Source organism: Myotis nattereri, assembly GCF_964212035.1.
Source record: "Myotis nattereri genome assembly, chromosome: X".
Taxonomy (NCBI): domain Eukaryota; kingdom Metazoa; phylum Chordata; class Mammalia; order Chiroptera; family Vespertilionidae; genus Myotis; species Myotis nattereri.
The window spans coordinates 48,120,475-48,142,043 of NC_138078.1; the positions used below are offsets into that span (position 1 = coordinate 48,120,475).

The window sequence follows — 21,569 nt, forward strand, 5'->3', positions numbered from 1 at the left end:
ACATGCGGCTCTTTGGCCCCTTGAGTGTGGCTCTTCCTAAGCCTGAGGTGTACCCTAATTAAGTTAATAACAATGTACCTAGCTATAAAGTTTAAGTTTAAAAAAAATTGGCTCTGAAAGGAAATTTCAATCGTTGTACTGTTGATATTTGGCTCTGTTGACTAATGAGTTTGCCGACCACTGCACTAAGTTGTTAAGTTTGTTGGAATAGAGTTGTTCATAGTATTTTTTTAAAAAAAAAACCTTTATATTTCTGTAGGTTCTGTTGTTATTTTGCCCCTTTCATTTCCGATTTCGTTTATTTGGGTCCTCTTTCTTTGCTTCTTGGTGAGCCTAGCTAGAAGGTCATCAGTCTAGTTTATCCTTTCACAGAACTAGCTCTTGGTTTCATTGACCTTTTCTATTGCTTTTTTTTATCTCTATGTCATTTGTTTCTGCTCTGATTTTTATTATCTCCTTCCTTCTGCTCACTCTGGGCTTTTCTTGTTGCTCTCTTTCTAATACTTTGAGTTGTGGAGTTAGATAATTTATTTCCATTCTTGTTTTTTGTTTGTTTGTTTTTTTTTAATATATTTTATTGATTTTTTTTACAGAGAGGAAGGGAGAGAGATAGAGAGTTAGAAACATCGATGAGAGAGAAACATCGATCAGCTGCCTCCTGCACATCCCCTACTGGGGATATGCCCGCAACCCAGGTACATGCCCTTGACCGGAATCGAACCCGGGACCTTTCAGTCCGCAGGCTGACGCTCTATCCACTGAGCCAAACCGGTTTCGACCCATTCTTGTTTTTTGAGGTAGGCCTGTAATGCTATGAACTTCCCTCAGAACTGCTTTTACTGTGTCCAATAGGTTTTTGGATTGTTGTGTTTTCATTGTCATTAGTTTCCAGGATGTTTTTAATTTCTTCTTTGATATCTTTAGTAATTCAATCATTGTTTAATAGCATGCTATTCAGCCTCCAAGTGTTTGAATTTTTAATTGTTTTAATTGTAGTTTATTTCTAATATTATGCCACTGTGGTCTGAGAAGATGCTTGATATGATTTCAACTTGAATTTTGAGGGACTTTGCCTGTGACCCAATATGTGCTCTGTCTTTGAAAATGGCCTATGTGCATTTGAAAGGAATGTATATTCTCTAGCTTGGAATGAAATGTTCTGAAGATGTCAATTAAGTCCATCTGGTCTAGTGAGTCATTTAGGATTGCTGTTTCTTTGCTGATACTTTGTCTAGAGAATATAGCCAGTGATATCAATGGAGTATTAAAGTCCACTATTATGATCACATTGCTGTTGATCTCTCCATTGATAGCTTCCAGAAGTCTTTTTATGTATTTGGGTGCTCCTGCATTTGGTGCATATATGTTTACCAGAGTCATATCCTCTTGTTGTGTCAATCCCTTTAGTATTATGAAGTGGCCTTCTTTACCTCTCATTGTGGCCTTCTCTTTGAGGTCTATTTTGTCAGATTTAAGTATTGCTACCCCAGCTTTTTTTTTTTCATTTCCATCTGCCTTCACTTTCAATCTGTGTGAGTCCCTTGTTCTGAGGTGGGTCTCTTGTAGACAGCAAATACATGGGTCATGTTTTCTTATCCATTCTGCCACTTGCTGTCTCTTGATTAGAGCATTTCATCCATTTACATTTAAAGTTATTATTTTTTTTATTTTTTTTAAATATATTTCACTGATTCTTCACAGAGAGGAAGAGAGAGGGACAGAGAGCCAGAAACATCGATGAGAGAGAAACATTGATCAGCTGCCTCCCGCACACCCCCCACCGGGGATGCGCCCACAACCAAGGCACACACCCCTGACCAGAATCAAACCAGGGACCCTTCAGTCCGCAGGCCGACGCTCCATCCACTGAGCCAAACCAGTCATGGCTAAAGTTATTATTGATAGGTGCTTGTTTGTAGCCATTTTTATTTTATTGCCTGTGTTCCTTCTCTTCCGTTTTTTTTTTTTTAATTCTTTTTACAAGAGTCCTTTTAGCATTTCTTGTATTTTTGCCTTGGTAGTGATAAACTCCCTTCACTTTTCTTTGTCTGTGAAGCTCCTGATTTCCCCTTCAATTTTGAATGATAGACTTGCTGGGTATAATATTCTTGGATTCAGTCCCTTGCTTTGCATCACTCTGTATACTTCCTTCTATTCCCTTTTGACCTGATGTGTTTCGGTTGAGAAATCATTTGATAATCTAATGGGAGATCCCTTGTAGGACACTTTCTGTCTCTCTCTTACAGCCTTTAAGATTCTCTCTTTTTTGTTAACGTTTGCCATTGTCATTACGTAGTGCCTTGGTGTGGATCTTTTTCAGTTTATCTTGTTTGGGACTCTCTGTTTTTTTGTGACGTTTTTCTTCCCCAAATCAGGAAAGTTTTCTGATATTATTTGTTTGAATAGGTTTTCGATCCTTTGCTCTTCTTGTTATCATTCTGCCACCCCTGTTATATGTATATTGCTTCGTTTCATGTTGTCCCAAAGCTCCCTCAGGCTCTCCTGTCTTTTGATTTTTTTTCCAATTGCAGTTCAGATTGGGTGTGTTTTGCTTCCCTATTTTCTAATTCACTAATTCTGTCCTCTGCTTCTCCTAGTCTAATGTTAAAAGCTTCCATAGTGTTCTTTATTGCAGCTATATCACTCTTTATTTCTTCTTGGTTCTTACATAGGTTGCTGATTTTGTCATCCATCCAATTTATGAACTGTATGACCTTTATTTTGAATTCTTTTTCTGACATATTTCATGCCTCTATTTCATTTAGTTCCTTTTTAAATGCTTCCTCCTTTTCTTTCCATTGGGTTTGTTCCTTTGTCTCCTTATTTTTGCTTTCACTGAAGGATCTAGATGTTGAATCACGTGGGGCCTGAGGTTGTAGTAGAGGGCCTGGTGGCAGGTCATATTGTCGTGGACAGCAGCTGCTCCTCTCCTGGTCACAGGGTGGCAGCTGCTCCTTGTGTGGTCACAGGTGTTGGTTGCTCTCCACTTGGTCACTGGCTACTCCTTGAGGGTCGCAGTCTGGCTGCTGGCTCCCCACGCAGTTGTGGGCAGCAGCTGCAGTCTCCCCTCATGCATGGTCATGGGTGGTGACTGCTGGCTCCCCGCACAGTTGCAGGTGGCCGCTGCTGGCTCTCCTCACTCATGGTAGCAGGCAGTGGCTTCTGGCTTCCCGTGCAATTACAGGTGGCATCTGTTAGCTCCCTGCACATACATGCGGTCTCAGGCAGTGGCTGCTAGTTCCCCACAAAGTCACAGACAGTGGCTGGTGGCTACCCACACAGACTTGGGTGGTGTCTGCTCACTCCCTGCAAGTGCGAGTGGTCGTGGACAGTGGCTGCTGGTTCCTTGTGAGGTCACGGGCAGTGGCTGCTGGCTCCCTTCACACACATGTTCGCAGGCGGCAGCTGCTGGTTCCCCCATATGTGCACGGTTTGGGGCAGTGGTTGCTGCCCCCCCACGAGGTTGCACAGAGCGGGTGCTTGCTCCCCACACGGTCACGAGTGGCATCTGCTGGCTCCCTACATGTGCTTGCAGTTGTGGGCAGTGGATGCTGGCTCCCCAGGAGGTCATAGATAGAGTCTGCTGGTTTCTTTCACATGCGGTTGCGGGCTGCAGCTGGTGCTTCTCCCCTTCAAGATGGTGTGGCCTCTGAGACAAAGCTGGTGCTCTGAGAGAGATTACAGCAGTAGCAGAGGCTGCCAGCTATGCAAACCTGGTCTGCCAGCCTCCGAAGGTCCTGTGAGGTCTAGCTGTCCCTCCCTCAGATACACACACACCACGAGTCCACACACTCACTCCCCTTTCACTCCCTCACTCACACTCTCCCTCACTGCCATCCTCCTAGCTGCCATCTTTCTATTTACAGTAATTATTGATAAGAACTATAATTGCCATTTTCTTTTTTTTTTGCTTTCCCCCCAACTCTATTGAGATACAATTGGCACGTAATACTGGAAGTTTAAGGTATACAATCTGATGATTTCATATAAATATATTTTAAAATAATCACTCTAGCCCTAACCGGTTTGGCTCAGTGGATAGAGCGTCGGCCTGTGGACTGAAAGGTCCCAGGTTCGAGTCTGGCCAAAGGCATGTGCCTTGGTTGCGGGCACATCCCCAGTAGGAGGTGTGCAGGAGGCAGTTGATCGATATTTCTCTCTCATCGATGTTTCTGACTCTCTATCCCTCTCCCTTCCTCTCTGTGAAAAATCAATGGAATATATTTTAAAAAAATAAAATAATTACTATATTAGGTCTATTAATCCCTCCATCACCTCACATAATTACCTTGTGTGTGTGTGTGTTTGTGTGTTGAGTACATAAGTTCTATTCTCTTAGCAGCTTTCAAATATACAAAACAGTGTTGTTAATTATAGTCACCATGTTCATTGGACCCCCAGAACTCATTAATATTCTAACTCAGAGTTTGTACTTTGGCAGGCATCTCCCTGTTTCTCTCCAGCACTCCCAACTCTACCCTCTGTTGAGAGTTCAGCTTGCTTAAATTCCACAAATAAGTGAGATAGAGCACACAGTATTTGAATTTCCCTAACTTATTTTACTTAGCATAATTTCCTTGAGGTCCACCCATGTTATAGTAAATGGCATGATTTCTGTCTTTCTCAGGGTGGAATAATATTCCATTGTTATATATATATATATCACATCTTTATCCATTCATCCATAGACACACACTTAAGTTGTTTTCATATCTTGGTTATTATGAATAATACTGCCGTGAACATGGGGGTGGAGAAAACTCTTCCAGATCCCGATTTCATTTAGAGATATATACCCAAAAGTGGGATCACTGGATTATATGGTATTTCTATTTTTAATTTTTAGAGAAAACTTCATACTGTTTTTTATAGTGACTGCACCAATCCACATTCCCACCAACAATGTTCCAGATTTCTCTTTTTTTCACATCCTAGCCAACATTATCTCTTGTATTCTTAATACCATTTAGCATGTCTGACATGTTATCTCATTGTGGTTTTGATTTGCATTTCCCTGATGATGCATAATGTTGAGCATGTTTCATGTGCCTGTTGTCAATGGTATGCCTTATTTGGAAAGATCTTTATTCACATACTCTGCCCATTTTTTAAAAAATTGATCTGTATTGTTGAAAGTATTACAGATATCCTTTTTTTCCCCTCATTGACCCCTTCTCCCCACTACCATGCCATGCCCAGGCCCTCACCCCACTATTGTCCGTGTCCATGGGTTATGCATATATTGATATAAGTTCTTTGGTTGATCCCTCCCCACCCCACCCCCACTTTCTCTCTGAGAATGCTGCATGCTTTCATGTCTCTTGATCTATTTCCTCAGTTTATTTTGTTTAGTAGATTCCACATATAAGTGAGATCATGTGATACTTCTCTTTCTCTGACTGGCTTATATCCCTTAGCATAATACTCTCCAGGTCCCTCCACACAGTCTCAAAGGGTAATAGATCCTTCTTTCTAATAGCTGCATAGTATTCCATTGTGTAAATGTACCATAGCTTTTTAATCCACTCCTCTATTGATGGGCACTTTGGCTGCTACTAAATCTTAGCTATTGTAAATAATGCTGCTATGAACATAGGGGTGCATATATTCTTTCTGATTGGTGTTTCAGTATTCTTATAATGTGTTCCTAGAAGTGGGATCACCGGTTCAAATGTCAGTTCCATTTTTAATTTTTTAGGAGACTTCACAGTTTTCCATAGTGACTATACCAGTCTGCCTTTTCACTATCATTGCACTAAATTTCCTTTATCTCCACATCTTTGCCTGCACTTGTTGTTTTTTGATTTATTGATTGTAGCCATTCTGGCAGGTGTGAGGTGGTATTTCATTTTAATTTGCATCTCTGATGAACAGTGGTGTTGAGAATTTTTTCATGTGTGTCTTGGCCATTTTTCTATCCTCTTTGGAGAAGTGTCTATTTAGGTCCTCTGACTGTTTTTCTGATTGGACTGATTGTCTTTCATTTGTTCAGTTATATGACTACTTCATATATTTTGGAAATTAACCCTATCTCAGATGTATTATTAGCAAATATGTACTCTCATTAGGTGGGTTCTCTTTTCATTTTGATGCTGGTTTCTTTTCCTGTGCAGAAACTTTTTATTTTGATAGTCCCATTTGTTTATTTTTTCTTTCCTCTCTCTTGCCCTAGCATTGTGTCAGAAAAACTTTTGCTATGTGGAATATCTGATATTTTGCTGCCTAAGTTTTCTTCAAGGATTCTTATGGTTTTGTGACTTACATTTAAATCCTTTATTCATTTTGGTATAAGTTGGTGGTATAGTTTCATTTTTTTTGCATGTATCTGTCCAATTTTCCCAACACTATTAATTGAAGAGACTGCCTATACTCCACTATACTTGCTTCTTTTATCAAATATTAATTGAGTATAGTGGCTTGAGTTGATTTCTGGGGTCTCTGTACTGTTCCATTGACTTATATGTCTGTTCTTTTTTTTTAATTCTTTACTGTTGAAAGTACTACAAATGTCCCTTTTTCTCCCATTGTCATCTCCCAGCTTCCCCCTGCCCCCCAGTCCTGGCCTACACCCCCCATTGTCTGTGTCCATTGGTTATGCTTATATGCATACAACTTTATTGGCTGATCTCTTACCCCTCCACCCCCGCTGCTTCCCACCCTCCCCTGCCTTCCCTCTGAGGTTTGACTGTCTGTTTGATGATTCTCTATCTCTGTATCTAGTTTTGTTCATCAGTTTATGTAGTTCATTATATTCCACAAATGAGTGATATCATGTGATATTTATCTTTCTCTGACTGGCTTATTTCGCTTAGCATAATGCTCTCCAGGTCCATCCATGATGCAAATAATAAGAGTTCTTCCATTTTTACAGCAGTATAGTATTCCATTGTGTGGATGTGCCACGGTTTTTTAATCCACTCATCTGCTGATGGGCACTTAGGCTGTTTCCAAACCTTAGGTATCATAAATTGTGCTGCTATGAACATAGGGGTGCATATATATTTTCTGATTGGTGTTTCTGATTGCTTGGATGTATTCCTAGAAGTGGGATTGGATTGTTTATCTTTTGTTATGTTGTATGAGTTCCCTATAAATTTTGGAGATTAAACCCTTATTAGATGTAACACTGGCAAATATGTTCTTCCATGCAGTGGGCTCTCTTGTTATTTTGTTGATGGTTAATTTTGCTATGAAGAAGCTTTTTATTTTGATGTAGTCCCATTGCTTATTTTCTCCTTAGTTTCCACTGTCCTAGGAGATCTGTCAGTAAACATATTGTTACAAGATATATCTGATATTTTGCTGCCTATGGATTCTACTAAGATTATTTATGGTTTCCCATCTTACGTTTAAGTTTTTTATCCATTTTGAGTTTATTTTTTGTATGATGTAAGTTGGTGGTCAAATTTCATTTCTTTGCATGTATCTGTCCAATTTTTCCAGCACCATTTATTAAAGATACTGTCTTGACGCCATTGAATGCTCTTGCCTCCTTTGTCAAATATTAATCGAGCATCACGGTTTGGAGCAATTTCTGGGTTCTCTGTTGTTTTCCATTGGTCTATATATCTGTTCTTGCAACAGAATCAGACTGTTTTGAGAACAGTGGCTTTGTGATATCACTTGATGTCTAGTATTATGATCCCTCCAATTTTGTTCGTTCTTTCTCAGGATTCCTGTGGCTATTTTTTTTTATTCCATATAAATTCTTGGAGAGTTTGTGCTAGGTCTGCGAAATATGCCATTGGTGTTTTCATGGGGATTGCATTGAATCTATAGATTGCTTTGGGTAGTATGAACGTTTCAATGATGTTGATTCTACCAATCCATGAACATAGTTTATTCTTCCACTTATTTATATCTTCCTCTATCTCTTTTTTCAATATCCTGTAGTTTTCTGAGTACATGTCTTTTTACTTTTTAGTTAAGTTTATTCCTAGGCATCTTAATTCTTTTGTTGCAATGGTAAATGGGATTGTTTTGTTTGTTTTTTACTCTTTCTGTGAGTTCCTTATTGGTGTATAAAAATGCTATAGATTTCTGAGTGTTTATTTTGGATCCTGCTATGTTGCCAAATTCATTTATTAAATCTAGTACTTTTTTGATGTAGTCTCCAGGGTTTCTATGTACAATATCATGCCATCTGCGAATAATGACAGTATTCTTCTTTTCCAATTTGGATGCCTTTCATTTTTTCCTTCTTGTCTGATCGCTTTGTCTAGCACTTCCAGTACTATGTCAAACAGGAGTGGCGAAAGTTAGCATCTTGTTCCTGTTCTTAATGGAAATGGTTTTAGTTTTTGCCCATTGTGTATGATGTTGGCTGTAGGTTTGTCATATAAGGCTTTTCGTATGTTGAGGTATGATCCCTCTATTCCCACTTTGACGTGAGTTTTTTCTCAAAAAGGGTGTTGGATTTTGGCAAATGCTTTTTCTGCATCAATTGATATAATCATGTGATTTTTGTCTTTCAATTTGTTTATGTGATATATCATGTTTACTGATTTGTGGATGTTGTACTAGCCTAGAATCCCCGGAATTAATCCCACTTGGTCATGTTGTATGATATTTTTAATGTGGAGTTGGATATGATTTGCTAGAATTTTGTTGAGGATTTTAGCATCAATGTCCATCAGGAATATTGGCCTGTAATTTTCTTTGTAGCATCTTTATCTGCTTTGGGGATTAGGGTAATGCTGGTTACAAAGAAGGAGCTTGGAAGTGTTCTTTTCTCTTGAATTTTTGGAATAGTCTGAGGAGGGTAGGTTTACAATTGTTCTTTGAATATTTAGTAAAACTGTCATGTGAAGCCATCCAGACCAGGGCTTTGCTGAAAGATTTTTTGTTTGTTTGTTTTTTTATTACTGCTTCAATTTCCTCAGTAGTTATTAGCCTATTCATATTTTCTAATTCTTACTGATTGAGTTTTGGAAGATTGTCTTTTTCTAGGAATATGTCCATTTCGTCTAGGTTGTCCAGTTTGTTGGAACTGAGTTGTTCGTAGTATTTTATTTTTTACAATCCTTTGTATTTCTGTGGGGTCAGTTCATTTCTTTCATTTCTTAATTTCTGATTTTGTTTATGAGGGTCCTCTCTCTTTTCTTCTTGGTGAGCCTGGCTAGAGGTTCATCAATCTTATTTATTCTTTCAAAGAACCATCTCTTGGTTTTATTGAATATATATATATAATATATATATACATATATATGTATATATACATATATATACATACATATATACACATATATATATATATGATTAGTAGCTCGGTGCACAAAATGTGTGCACATTGAAAGGGAATTAATTAGAGGAACATAATTTGGACTCAGTATCTAATATCAATAATATGTGAGCATGAGGCAGTCCGCATTTCTGAAATTCAATGACATGAATTTTAGCTATTACTTTCCCAAATAAATGGAATTTACAGATATCATTTAAAAGAGCATTCAGCTTCATATTAAAAACTCTGGCTACCAAGTCAGGTCTGTTTTCAACTTTTTGCCAGCATTGTAATTTGTTTGCAATATCTGCCCATTTGGGGTTGCACGTCATGGTTATGAATAAAACGGGCTTGCCATACCTCATTACAATTGCCATAGCATCCTGATATCGCTGCTTCATATTTCTGGGACTACCCTCAGAAGATGATGGAAGTATTATCATTTTACCAATTGGCACATTGTCCTTTTCAGATCTAGATTTGAGATAATCCATCAAAGCACTATATTTTTCAACTCTCAACTTAGATTTGTTTGCTTTGATGAAATTTATCCGATTGGCCTCCATTTTTGAATACGAATCCACCATAAACTGTTGAGTTAATTTTCCTGCATTTAAAATAGGATTGAACGTGTCCCGCACAGAGAGATGAAATCCATAATACTGCATTTGTGTGACTCATGTCCTTACATTTTGTCTAGTATTATTGTTGATTACACTGTTGTCTCTGAGTCTTAATGCAATATCTGTTCCCCAGCCTTTTCACCATGTGGAAAAAGAACAGGATATGTCATCGCATCTAATGTAGGAAACAGGATATTGATTTGTTTCATTTCAGGGGCATTTGGATTATTGGGATCTGGTTTACAATGAATGAGCAAGTCCCTTTCAAAAGGAGGTTCTCCATCTTCATTTCTGAATATGACAGCAATCTCGGTTACACGGGGAGAATTATAACTACCAAGGTTACTGTTAGGATCATATTTAATCGCCATTGTTACTTCTGTGGGAGCAATAACTTTTGCTGCTGCTTCAGATTGGATTTCCTTTTCTACCTCATGTAGCATCTTGTACAATTTTGTTAATTCATTTATTTCATTCTTGAGGTTGTTGATATTGATCATGAGTCTTTTTGAGCAGCCCTGGTTTTCTGGCATTACTAATCTTTTACTTGTAGCTTTGGCTGTATCCAAATTATAGAGTTGAACAAACATCCGAGAAACACCATCTGAAAGATGTAAAGTTCCAGTATGGTGATAAACTTGTCCATGTATTCTAAAACAGTATGGCCCATATCCTGATGGTAATGCAATATTTGCACTCATGGAAGCAAAAGCAAAAACTATTTATGGAATGAATATTTTCTATAAAATTTTAACTGTCACAATCTTTGTTTGTCATTAATTTTCTTAAATATGCTGGGTTATCTGGAAAATGTATATCATTTGGACAGACTTTCCCTTTGCTACAACATCGAGTAAATTTCCCATCATATGGTTTTTCATCAGAGAAATTTAGTGATAGGCAAAATTCACATCGAACAGTCATTCCACCACAACTATGTTCGAGGATTGCATCGTCATGTGCTCTATTTTCGCTGAGAAGGCAGTTCCTACCGGTATTGGTAGTACTTGTTGATGACTGTTCTCTAGACATATTCTTTCATTGCCACCGCCTTCTTTCAACTTCAAAGGCACGTTGGTCTTTAGACATTTTCTGTCGATAACACTGTTTTTTTTCAGCATCAGAGCGACGTTTTTCCAGTAGCTGGTGTTCAGATACATCTTGTCACAGGCACCACCTTCTTTCAAGATCAGATGCACGCTGCTCTGCAGACACTTTCTGTCAATAACACTGGCATCTTTCAGCTGCAGAGCTACATTGTATCAACAGTTGTTCTTTAGACATAGTCCCACCTCTCTACTGTCACAGTCTGAGATGCAGGTGAATGAGAGTCCTGGCTGTCAGGCCGCTGAGAGCTGTCTAACCAAAGGCTGATTCTGGCTGATTCTGTGGGGGGTGGGACTTCCTCCTCCCTGATGTCAGTTTCCACAGCTGTGATGAGGAAGCTAGGGTGACAGAGGGAGCCGTACCCTCCAAGCCACCCTTCCTCTCACTCTGCTCTATGTCCAGCAGTCTCCTGCTCTGCCAAGTTCTCCAAACCTCCCACTCTCCGCCTGCCATTCTCCACTCTGCTCTCTGCCAGCAAGGTCCCAGGAGCCCATGGGTGTGGCTAGGCGTGGGTGGCCTCGCCTCCCATGCCAGCAATGGTGCTAGGAGTCTGAGGCTGCAGCCGCAGCTGCTGTCGCCTCCTGGGGCGCCTAACACCTGCATATGCAAATTAACCACCATCTTTGTCAGGTTAATTTGCAGTCACTCTGATTGGCTGATGGGCGTGGCTTGTGGGCATGGCTTGAGCATAGCAGAGGGATGGCTAATTTGCATGTTTCTCTTTTATTATATGGGATAGTCTCTATATCATTTATTTCTGCTCTGATCTTTATTATTTCCTTCCTTCTACTTACTCAGGGCTTTTCTTGTTGCTCTCTTTCTAATTCTTTAAGTTGTAGGGTTAAATAATTTATTACCAGTTTTTCTTGTTTTGTGTGGTAGGCATGTAGTGCTATAAACTTCCCTCTGAGGAATGCTTTCACTGTGTCCCATAAACTTTGAATTGCTGTGTTTTCATTGTCATTTGTTTTCAATATGTTTTTTATTTCTTGTTTGGTCTCTTTGGTAACTCACTTATTGTTTAATAGCATGCTATTTAGCCTCCAAGTGTTTGATTTTTAATTGTTTTTATTGCAGTTGATTTTTTTTTCATGTCATTGTGATCTGATAAGATGCATGATATGATTTCAATCTTCTTGAATTGGAATGGACTTATCCTGCGTCCTAATATGTGTCTATCTTTGAAAATGTCCCATATGTACTTGAGAAGAATGTATATTCCGTAGCTTTGGGGTGAAATGTTCTGAATAAATTAATTAGTTCCATCTGATCTAGTGAGTAGTTAAGGATTGATGTTTCTTTGTTGATTTTTTTTTTCAGAGTATTTATCCAGTGATGTCAGTGGGGGTATTAAAGTCCCCTATGATTGTATTGCTGTAGATCTCTCCCTTGATATCTTCCAGAAGTTTTTTACGTATTTGGATGCTCCTGTATTGGGTGCATATATGTTTACCTGACTTATATCCTCTTCTCTACCGATCCCTTTAGTATTATGAAGTGGCTTTCTTTACCTCTTGTTATGGCCTTCACTTTGAGGTCTATTTTGTCAGATATAAATATTGCTACCCCAGTTTTTTTTCTTTTTCTCATGGGAATATTTGCTAATACTCCCCTGTGAAGCTGTCCTGGCCTTGGCTTTTGTTTGCTGTGTGTTTTTGTTTGTTTGTTTGTTTATCTGCTTCAATTTCATCAGTTGTTATTGACCTTTATAGATTTTCTGATTCTTCTTGATGCAAGTGTGGAAAGTTGTATTTTTCTTGGAATTTTTTTCATTTCATTCAGGTTGTCCAGCTTGTTGGCATATTGTTGTTCATAGTATTTTTATGATCCTTTTTATTTCTGTGGGGTAAGTTGTTACTTCACCTCTCTCATTTCTTATTTTATTTATATTTTTTCTTGAGTCTGTCTAAAGTTCCATCAATATTATTTATCTTTTCAAAGAACCAGCTCTTGGTGTCATTTATATTTTGTATTGTGCTTTTAGTCTGTATGTCATTTATTTCTGCTCTGATCAGTATTATTTCCTTCATTCTACATACTCTGGGCTTTTCTTGTTGTTCTCTTTCTAATTCTTTAAGTTGCAGGGTTAAATTGTTTATTAGCCATTTTTCTTCTTTCTTGAGGTAGGCCTGTAGTGCTATGAATATCACTCTCAGGACTGCTTTTGCTGTGTCACATAGATTTTTTTTTTTAATTTCTTTCTTGATTTCATTAGTAACCCATTCATTATTTAATAGCATGCTTTTTAGCCTCCATGTGTTTGAATGTTTTGGGGTGTTTTATTGCAGTTGATCTCTAGTTTCATGTCATTGTGAGCTGAAAATATGCTTGATATGATTTCAGTTGTCTTGAATTTGTAGAGACTTAATTTGTGTCCTGACATGTGGTCTACCTTTGAGAATGTCCCATGTGCACTTGAAAAGAATGTATATTCTACAGCTTTGGAGAGAAATGTTCTGTAAATGTCTATTAAATCCATTTGATCTAGTGTGTTTTTAGAGTTGCTGTTTCTTTTCTGATTTTTTTTTTTTTTTGGTCTAGAATATCTATCCAGTGATGTCAGTGGGTTGTTAAAGTTCCATACTATGATTGTATTGCTGTCCATCTCTCACTTATAAAGTCCTCCAGAAGTGTTTTCATATATATTTAGGTGCTCCTATATTGGGTGCATATATGTTTACCAGCTATATCCTCTTGTTGCATCAATCCCTTTAGGATTATGAAGTTGGCTTCATTGTCTCTTGTTATGGCCTTCATTTTGAAGTATATTTTACCAGATATAAATATTGCTACCACAGCCTTTTTTTTTTTTTCATTTCTATTTGCATGGAAAAATTTTTTTGCATCCCTTCACTTTCATACTGTGTGAATCTTTTGTTCTGAGGTTAGTCTCTTGTAGATAACATATGTATGGGTCATGTTTTCTTATTCATTTAAGTACCCCTTTGTCTTTTGTTTGGAGCATTTAAGCCATTTACATTGACATTTTTATTCTTTATATCTGTTTTACTCTTTCTTTCTCTATTTTTCTTGAAAAATTCCTTTAGCATTTCCTGCAGTGTAGGTTTGGTGGTAATAAACTCCTTTAGTTTCTTTTTTGTTTGTTTGTTTTTTTTTATCTTTGAAGCCCCTACTTTCACCTTCAATTTTGATTGATAGTCTTGCTGGATAGAGTAGTCTTTGATTCAGTCACTGGCTTTTCTTTACTCTGTATACTTCATGCTACTCCATTTTTGCCTGATGTTTTTCTGTTGAGAAAACATTTGCTTGTCTAATGGGAGCTCCCTTGTAGGTAATCTCTGTCTCTCTCTTGCAGCCTTTAAGTTCCTTTCTTTGTCTTTAACAATTGTCATTTTAATTATGATGTGTCCTGGTGTGAATCTTTTTGGGTTCATTTTAATTGGGACTGTCTGTGTTTCCTAGACTTGTGTGACTTTTTTCATCAGGTCACGGAAGTTTTCTGTCATCATTTCTTCAAACAGGTTCTCTATTTTTTGCTCAAATTCTTTTCCTTCAGGTATCCCTAGTATGCAGGTCACTGTGGCAGTTCTGTGCATTTGGGGGCATGAGATCATGTCTACTAGGTGGTTTCAAGAAGTGGGGTCATTTGTCCAGGGGTACCAGGTCAGACACAATGGGTTGCAGTGGCAGGTCTGTGCATCTGGGGGCATTGGGCCATGGTGGCAGGGCTGGTCACACCACATGAAAGCAGTGGGGCCAGTTGGCCAAAATCATCTGGTCTGTCATGGTGTGTGGGGGTGGGAGACCTCTGGGTCCAGGTGTCAAGGTGGTAAGGTTGGCAGTGTACTCCACTGGTGGAAGAGGCAGCCCAACTTGGTGCTGCTCAACTGATGCAGGTGGCTTACAGGGGTTGTTCAGGTGGTGTAGGGGGCAGGGTGAGCCAGGCACTGCTCTGCTGATGGAGGAAGCAGGGTGGGCTAAACATCCAACTTGCCAATATGGCAGGGCAGGCCAGGTCCTCCATTCACAGAGAGGGTCGGCCAGGTGCTCAGCTCATGTAGGGTCAACGTTCCACAAGCCAATGTGGCAGGGCAGGCCCCAGACACTGCTTGTCAAGGCATCCTGCCGGTCCTCCAAGGCCCACAGTCCAGGCACACCAAGCTGCTATGTCTAGTCTGTGTGTCCAGAGGTTTCAGGTCCCAGCAGTGGGGGCATGTGCTTCCATCCTTTGCTTAGGGGTACTGAGGTAGGGCTACTCCTTGCAGCCTCCTCCCACAGAGGACCCTGTAGGTCCTTCAAAATGGCATGCTCTCCACTTTCAAGCATAGAGAAACACCTGGTTGTGCATCACACAGCAGCTCTTCTGCTGGAGCGACCAACCCCGACCACCTCCACTCCCCCTTTCCCACCTAGCTCCTTCTGAAAGATGCTCTCCCACATTCACAACCACAAACACTCTCCCACGCACCCACTCACACAATAACCCTCACTCCAGTCCTGTCCTCTGCCACATTGGTCCTGCCATTTTCTTAATTGTTTCTGACTCTTACATTTTTTTCTTCCATTCTTGGCTGTCTTCCTTGATGTTTTGATTTTTTGTAGTGCCATATTTTGATTCCTTTCTGTATATATTTTGTATATCTGCTACAGGTATTATATTTGTATCATAAAGTTTACATAAAACATCCCATTTGTATAGCAGTCTGTTTTAAGTTGCTAGTAAAGTAACAGACCACATACAGATTACATTTTAACTTTTCCTTCCCTTACATTTGTTATTAATATCATAATTTATATATTTTTAGATTGTGTATCCATTAAATTATTACAGCTATAGTCATTTTTAATAATTTTGTATTTTAATTTTTATACTGGTTAAAAGTGATTTACATACCTTCATAGTATTAGAACATTCTGAATTTGACTATATACTTGTCTTTAGCAATAAATTTTAAATACTTTTATGTGTTTCCATGTTGTTAGTTAGTGTCCATTTATTTTAACTTGAATAAAGTCTTTCAGAATTTCTTGGAAACCAGGACTATTGGTAATGAAACCCCTCTGAATTTGTCTGGAAAAGTTTTATCACTCCTTCATTCAGAAAGACTGCTTTGTAAAGTGTAGTATTCTTGGTTGACAGGTTTTCCCCCCTTTCAGTACTTATCATATATCATTCCACTCTCTCAGGACATACAGGGTTTCTGCTGAGAAATCTGTTCATAGTGCTATAGTTTCTTTGTATGTGATAATTCATTTTTCTTGTGCTGCATTCAAAATTCTCTCTTGGTCCTGGTATTTTGAGAATTTAATAGAATATGTCTTAGTGAAAATCTCTTTATGTTTAATCTATTTGGGTTTCTTTGTGCTTCAAGGATCTGGATGCTCATTTCCCTCTCCAGATTTAGTAAGTTTTCTTTCATTATTTCTTGAAATAAGCCCCTTCCCCCCACCACCCCTTTTCTTCCTCTGCTCCTTCTGGGACTCTCATAATGTGTATATTACTTTGTAGACAATGTCCCATAAGTCTCCTAGGTTTCGTTTACTTTCAATCAATCTTTTTTTTTCTCTTTGTTCCTCTGACTGGATAATTTCATATGACCTATCTTTATGCTCACTAATTATTTCTCCTGCTTGGTCAAGGTTAAGTTGAAGCTCTCTATTGAATTTGTCTATATAGTCATTGTGTTCTTCAGTTCCAGAATTTTAGTTGGTTGTTTTCTATGGGTTCTATAACTTTCTTGGACTTCTCATGGGAATTCCTTGTCAGACAGTTCAAAGATCTCTGTTTCAATAGGGTCAGTTTCTGGTGCTTTATGTTGTTCCTTTGGGGGTGTAATATCTATGTAATTATTACTAATCCATGAGGCCTTATGTTGTTGTCTCTTTGAAGAAGTAGGAAAATCTTCCAGTCTTTAGAGAGTGGATTTGGAAAAGAAAACCTTTATCAGTCAGCGCACAAGATAAAGGGTGGGCCATTTGATGAGATCCACAGGTGGACTTGCTGCTGAAGTTTTTAGGAAGGCTGATCCAAAGCCTAGTTCATTTGGTGGACAAGCCTGCTGGAGCAAACTTGCAGCCTGGGGTCATAGGGCTGGCACATCATTGGGGTAGACCTAGAGGCTGGGTCCACAGGGGTATATCTTGGATGCTGAGCCTGTGGTTACATCATGAAGACTAGGGGAGCAATGGCTGGCCTGAAACTTGGTACCACAAGCTGGCCTGGTTCTGAGGCTTGCCTGGAGCCTGTGTCTGTGGAGGCCAGAAGGGAATGGGTTGGTACTGGGGTTCACTGGGTAGGCCTGATGCTAGTGTCCAAAATTGAGTTGAGTGTTCACTTCACTCTCCTCCCCTTAGGTGCAGGGTAATTTCCTCAAACTGCACTGTGTGAACTTGGGGGAAGAGTGACATGGGTAATATAAAAATGTTCTTCCTGCCATATGCCATGCACTTTTTCTTATTTTTGTGTCCTACCCAGGTGTTATAATCTCTCATCTGGTTACCATGGCTCTCATGAAGGTATTTTGATGTATGGATGGTTGTACGAATTGACGTTACTCTGAGGGGACATGGTCTGGAAACTACTCTTCAGCCATCTTGCTGATATCATTACTCCATTTTAGCTGGATTTGAAATTAAAATCTCAGAACATTCAGAAAGCACATTGCTCATCCATTTCTATGTATTGAGGTACAAATCTAAGAACCTCCTGGATCCTCCACTGGCATCCTAAAGGATCATGGTAACTGGCTTTATAGGTTTATCCTTATCCTATTTACTGCCAAAGGACTAATTCGCTCTTTGGGCATACATTTTTAAAACCATGCTTTTTATGGCCCAGGAGCCAGGAAAAGTCTACATTTACATGGAGAAAAATGGCCACACCTCCACTTCTGCTTTCTTTGTGTCTAATCACTGTTAAGAAGCTAAAGGTAAATTTTAGTACTGACCTTCACTTTCATCTAGGGAAGTGGTATTATAGACAAGTGTCCTTTCCCGCAGCAAGCGCTTCGAAATCGTGATTGGTTTGTGCCTTCTAGCTGTCACTCGAGGTGGAGGCACTGGGGGTGCAGCACTTTCCTCAGGTGGGCCTGAATAGATCTGTAAAGGGGGAATATTTACAGGAAACAATTAGAAAGATCAAGTTTTTATCTCCCTATGCCAGTGATGGTGAACCTATGACACGCGTGTCAGAGGTGACACGCGAACTCATTTTTTTGGTTGATTTTTCTTTGTTAAATGGCATTTAAATATATAAAATAAATATCAAAAATATAAATCTTTGTTTTACTATGGTTGCAAATATCAAAAAAAAAATTTATACGTGACACGGCACCAGAGTTAAGTTAGGGTTTTTCAAAATGCTGACACGCCGAGCTCAAAAGGTTCGCCATCACTGCCCCATGCTAACTACTATTTGATGCCAGTCAGCATTACATCTAGAGTCTGCCATAGCAATTCTAAAATGACTAAAGAAATGGGGGAATTACTTTAATCACTCTAGCTACCAGCAAGAGTTTAGAAATCTCCTACCATGTTCAAGGCACATGATCTGGCATTTCTCAGTGTGGAAGAAATAATACAGACAAAAACTCCAACATCAGTAGTGGATTTTCCACTTACAGCCTGGGAAACCTTAGTCAAGTCTACTCCCATGTCTGAGCCTTAGCTTCCTCATCTGTAACACAGATAGGGTGCAGTGATAATCAAGTGAAAACTGTAATCAAGGTATATGGCATGAGTAGGGGTGGAGTGTGGAGATAATGAAAAATACCCACATGTACTCAATTTTTCTGAAAGGATACCAAAGAAACTGGTTATATTGTTTGCCTCAAGACAGGACTAATGAGTGGCTGAGGAAAGGATGAAGGAAAATTTATTTTCACTCCTATATCATTTTGATCTTTTAAAATTTCATACCCTTTATGCATTACTTATTAAAAATAGGACAAAAACAAAGTGCCTTGGAAAATGTAAAAAGTGTTGGATTGATGAGAGAGGGACTTTGATTAAAATTTTTATATAGTGTCTCACATGTCTTTGGGGAGAATGACATTTTGGCCAAAGAGTACACACTTTGGGAGGAAACACATATGTGCTGAGGGAGGGAGGTGACCCTTATTCAATGCAATAATGAAATCAACTCCAATGATTAGTATAAAGAGAAATGTTAGAGCCTAATATTCTATCAGAAAAGAGTCAACATAGGCTGCATAGTCACGGGATTTATATGTTTGGAAACACAAGGCAAACTTGTGTTACACCTGGATAATGGTAGAGAACAATACAAGAATATTCACAAGATAGTACATGTCTCAGTGTCTCATGGCTTAGGGAAGAGAGACTATGACATAATAGTAAGCAGATGAGCTTTGAGACCATACAGTTAGGGGTTATATTTCTGGTTCCACTATTATTTAGTAACAATATTATAAATACCTAAAATTTTGTGAGCATTTGCTTAGGTATTCTTATTCCTTGTTATTCATCAAATACTCCAGGGCCTTTGCACTGAGTATTTCATCTATTTGCAGTGCTCTACCTCCAAATATCCATGTAGCTTTCTCTCTCAATTCCAGTAGGATTATGATCAAATATACTTTTAATAAGTCCTTCCAGGTGAATGTATCTAAAACGTTGACATGCTTCCCTCTACCCAACACTACCTATGCTCCTCTCCTGTTTAAGTTTTTTTTTTTTTCAATCCTCACCTGACGATAATTTTTCCACTGATTTTTTTAAAGAGAGAGTGGAAGAGAGGGGAGAGAAAGAGAGAAAAAGAAACACTGACAGGAGAGGCACATCGATTGGTTGCCTCGGTAGGCACACAAACCAAGGCTGGGAATCAAACCGCAACTGAGATACATGCCCTTGACAAGGAATTGAACCTGTGATCCTTTAGTCCATGGTCCAATGCTCTAACCACTGAATCAAAATGGCCAGGGCTCCTGTTTAAGTTTTGTTCTTCTAAGCATTCCTTATCACTTTACAGCATAGTATATTGTGGTTATTTATTTTTGTTGTTGTCTGTCTCCTCACTCAATTGTAAGCTATATGGAAGTATATCATCATGTTCACTGCTATATCTCCAGCAATTAGTAGAGTGATTAGAATTGCTGAGCCAAAAGTCAAACACACTTAAAATTAAATGGCCCACTATAGCTACTCCCATTTTCCAGCTATGATAGTGCAAAAGGGACTAGATTAATATCTTCAGCCTGAAACAATAAAAAAAAACCTAGAAAAATAGATGGAACAATGGTTTTCAAGGCATTTAAAATCTGACAATGAAGGACAGTGATACACGAGAGACAGGAAAAACTAATGAGATGAGCCCTATGATTGGTCCAGCTTATAGATTGGAGTCTGCACAACATAATGCATGGAGGGGAATTCAGGGGGAGCCCATCAGTCTCCCTAAGTTGATGACATTGAGTTGCAAGTATGGGGAGGGCAAAGAAGTGAGAGTTTTCAGGGCAGACTACCAGAGAGAAGACTGATGCACAGAGAGTTCTGGAAATCTGTAGGGGTTCTTTTTAAGACTTTAACTGAGTGCTGACCAACACATATGTGTGAGGCAAGAACCACATGATAAAATTACAGGGAACAATATCTAAGATCACAGAGTACCTGGAAGAGTTCCTCTTCTCACCAACCACAATGAAAAATAGAATAATTCATAGGACACTGGGTAGAATACACAGAAAAGTTTTGCCTCATTAGCTAGAAAAAAAAAAAAAAACACCCTAGAGGAAACACTGTTCTTTTTCTGCCTAACAAAAACACTAAAAGAAATACTTTTAAAAGAAGTACTTTAAAAAAAGGCATCAAGCTGTTTTCAAGTAACTTAAATGTATCTCAGAAAATAGCTTAAGAATATTATTTATAGGAATACAAAAAAAAAAGAAAGAAATGGCCAAGATCCAAGAAGGCAAAATTAGCAATGTCTTGCACCAAATAAGAATTATAAGAAATAACATACCTCTTTTCAAATTTGGTGATTTTTATTTCTTTTTCTTGCCTAATTGCTCTGGCTAGGAATCCAATACTAAGTTGAATAGGAGTACTAAGAGAGAGCACACTTGTATTGTTACTGAGCTTAGTGAGAAAGCTGTACACTTTTGACATTCGAGTACAATGCTAGCTGTGGTCTTGTCATATATGAAGTGTTTTGTTGAGGTGCATTCCTTCAGCACCCAATTTTTAAAATATTTTTTTTTTATGAAAGGATGTTGAATTTTAGAAAATGCATTTTGTGCACCTAGTGAGATTATCATATGATTTTTATTTTTAATTCTATTAATGTGGTATATCACATTTATTGATTGTGTATGCTGAACCACCCTTGCTTTCCAGGGGTAAATCCCACTTAATCATGGTGTATTATCCTTTAGTATGCTGTTGAATTTGATATGCTAGTATTTTGTTGAGAAATTTTGTGTCTATATTCAACAGATATATATGTTTGTAGTTTTCTATTTTGTAGAGTCCTTAATTGACTTTGGTATCAAGGTAACTTTGGCATCATAAAATGAATTTAGTAACATTCCCTTCTTTTCAATTTTTTTTAAGTTTGAGGAGGACTAGAATTAACTCTTTTTTTAATTTAGTAGAGTTTACCAATAAAGCCATCTAGTCCTGGGATTTTTTCTTTGTTT

General features: G+C 38.5%; 1 protein-coding gene across 1 annotated transcript in view; it reads right to left on the bottom strand.

Annotated features, from left to right (window-relative positions):
• The window catches only part of OPHN1 (oligophrenin 1), a 629,793-nt gene that overhangs the window by 54,740 nt on the left and 553,484 nt on the right, over window positions 1–21,569 (bottom strand). The window contains exon 20 of the mRNA XM_081080828.1: window positions 17,862–18,012. Within this exon, the coding sequence (XP_080936954.1) occupies window positions 17,862–18,012 (151 nt within the window). The remainder of the gene's footprint in view (window positions 1–17,861; window positions 18,013–21,569) is intronic.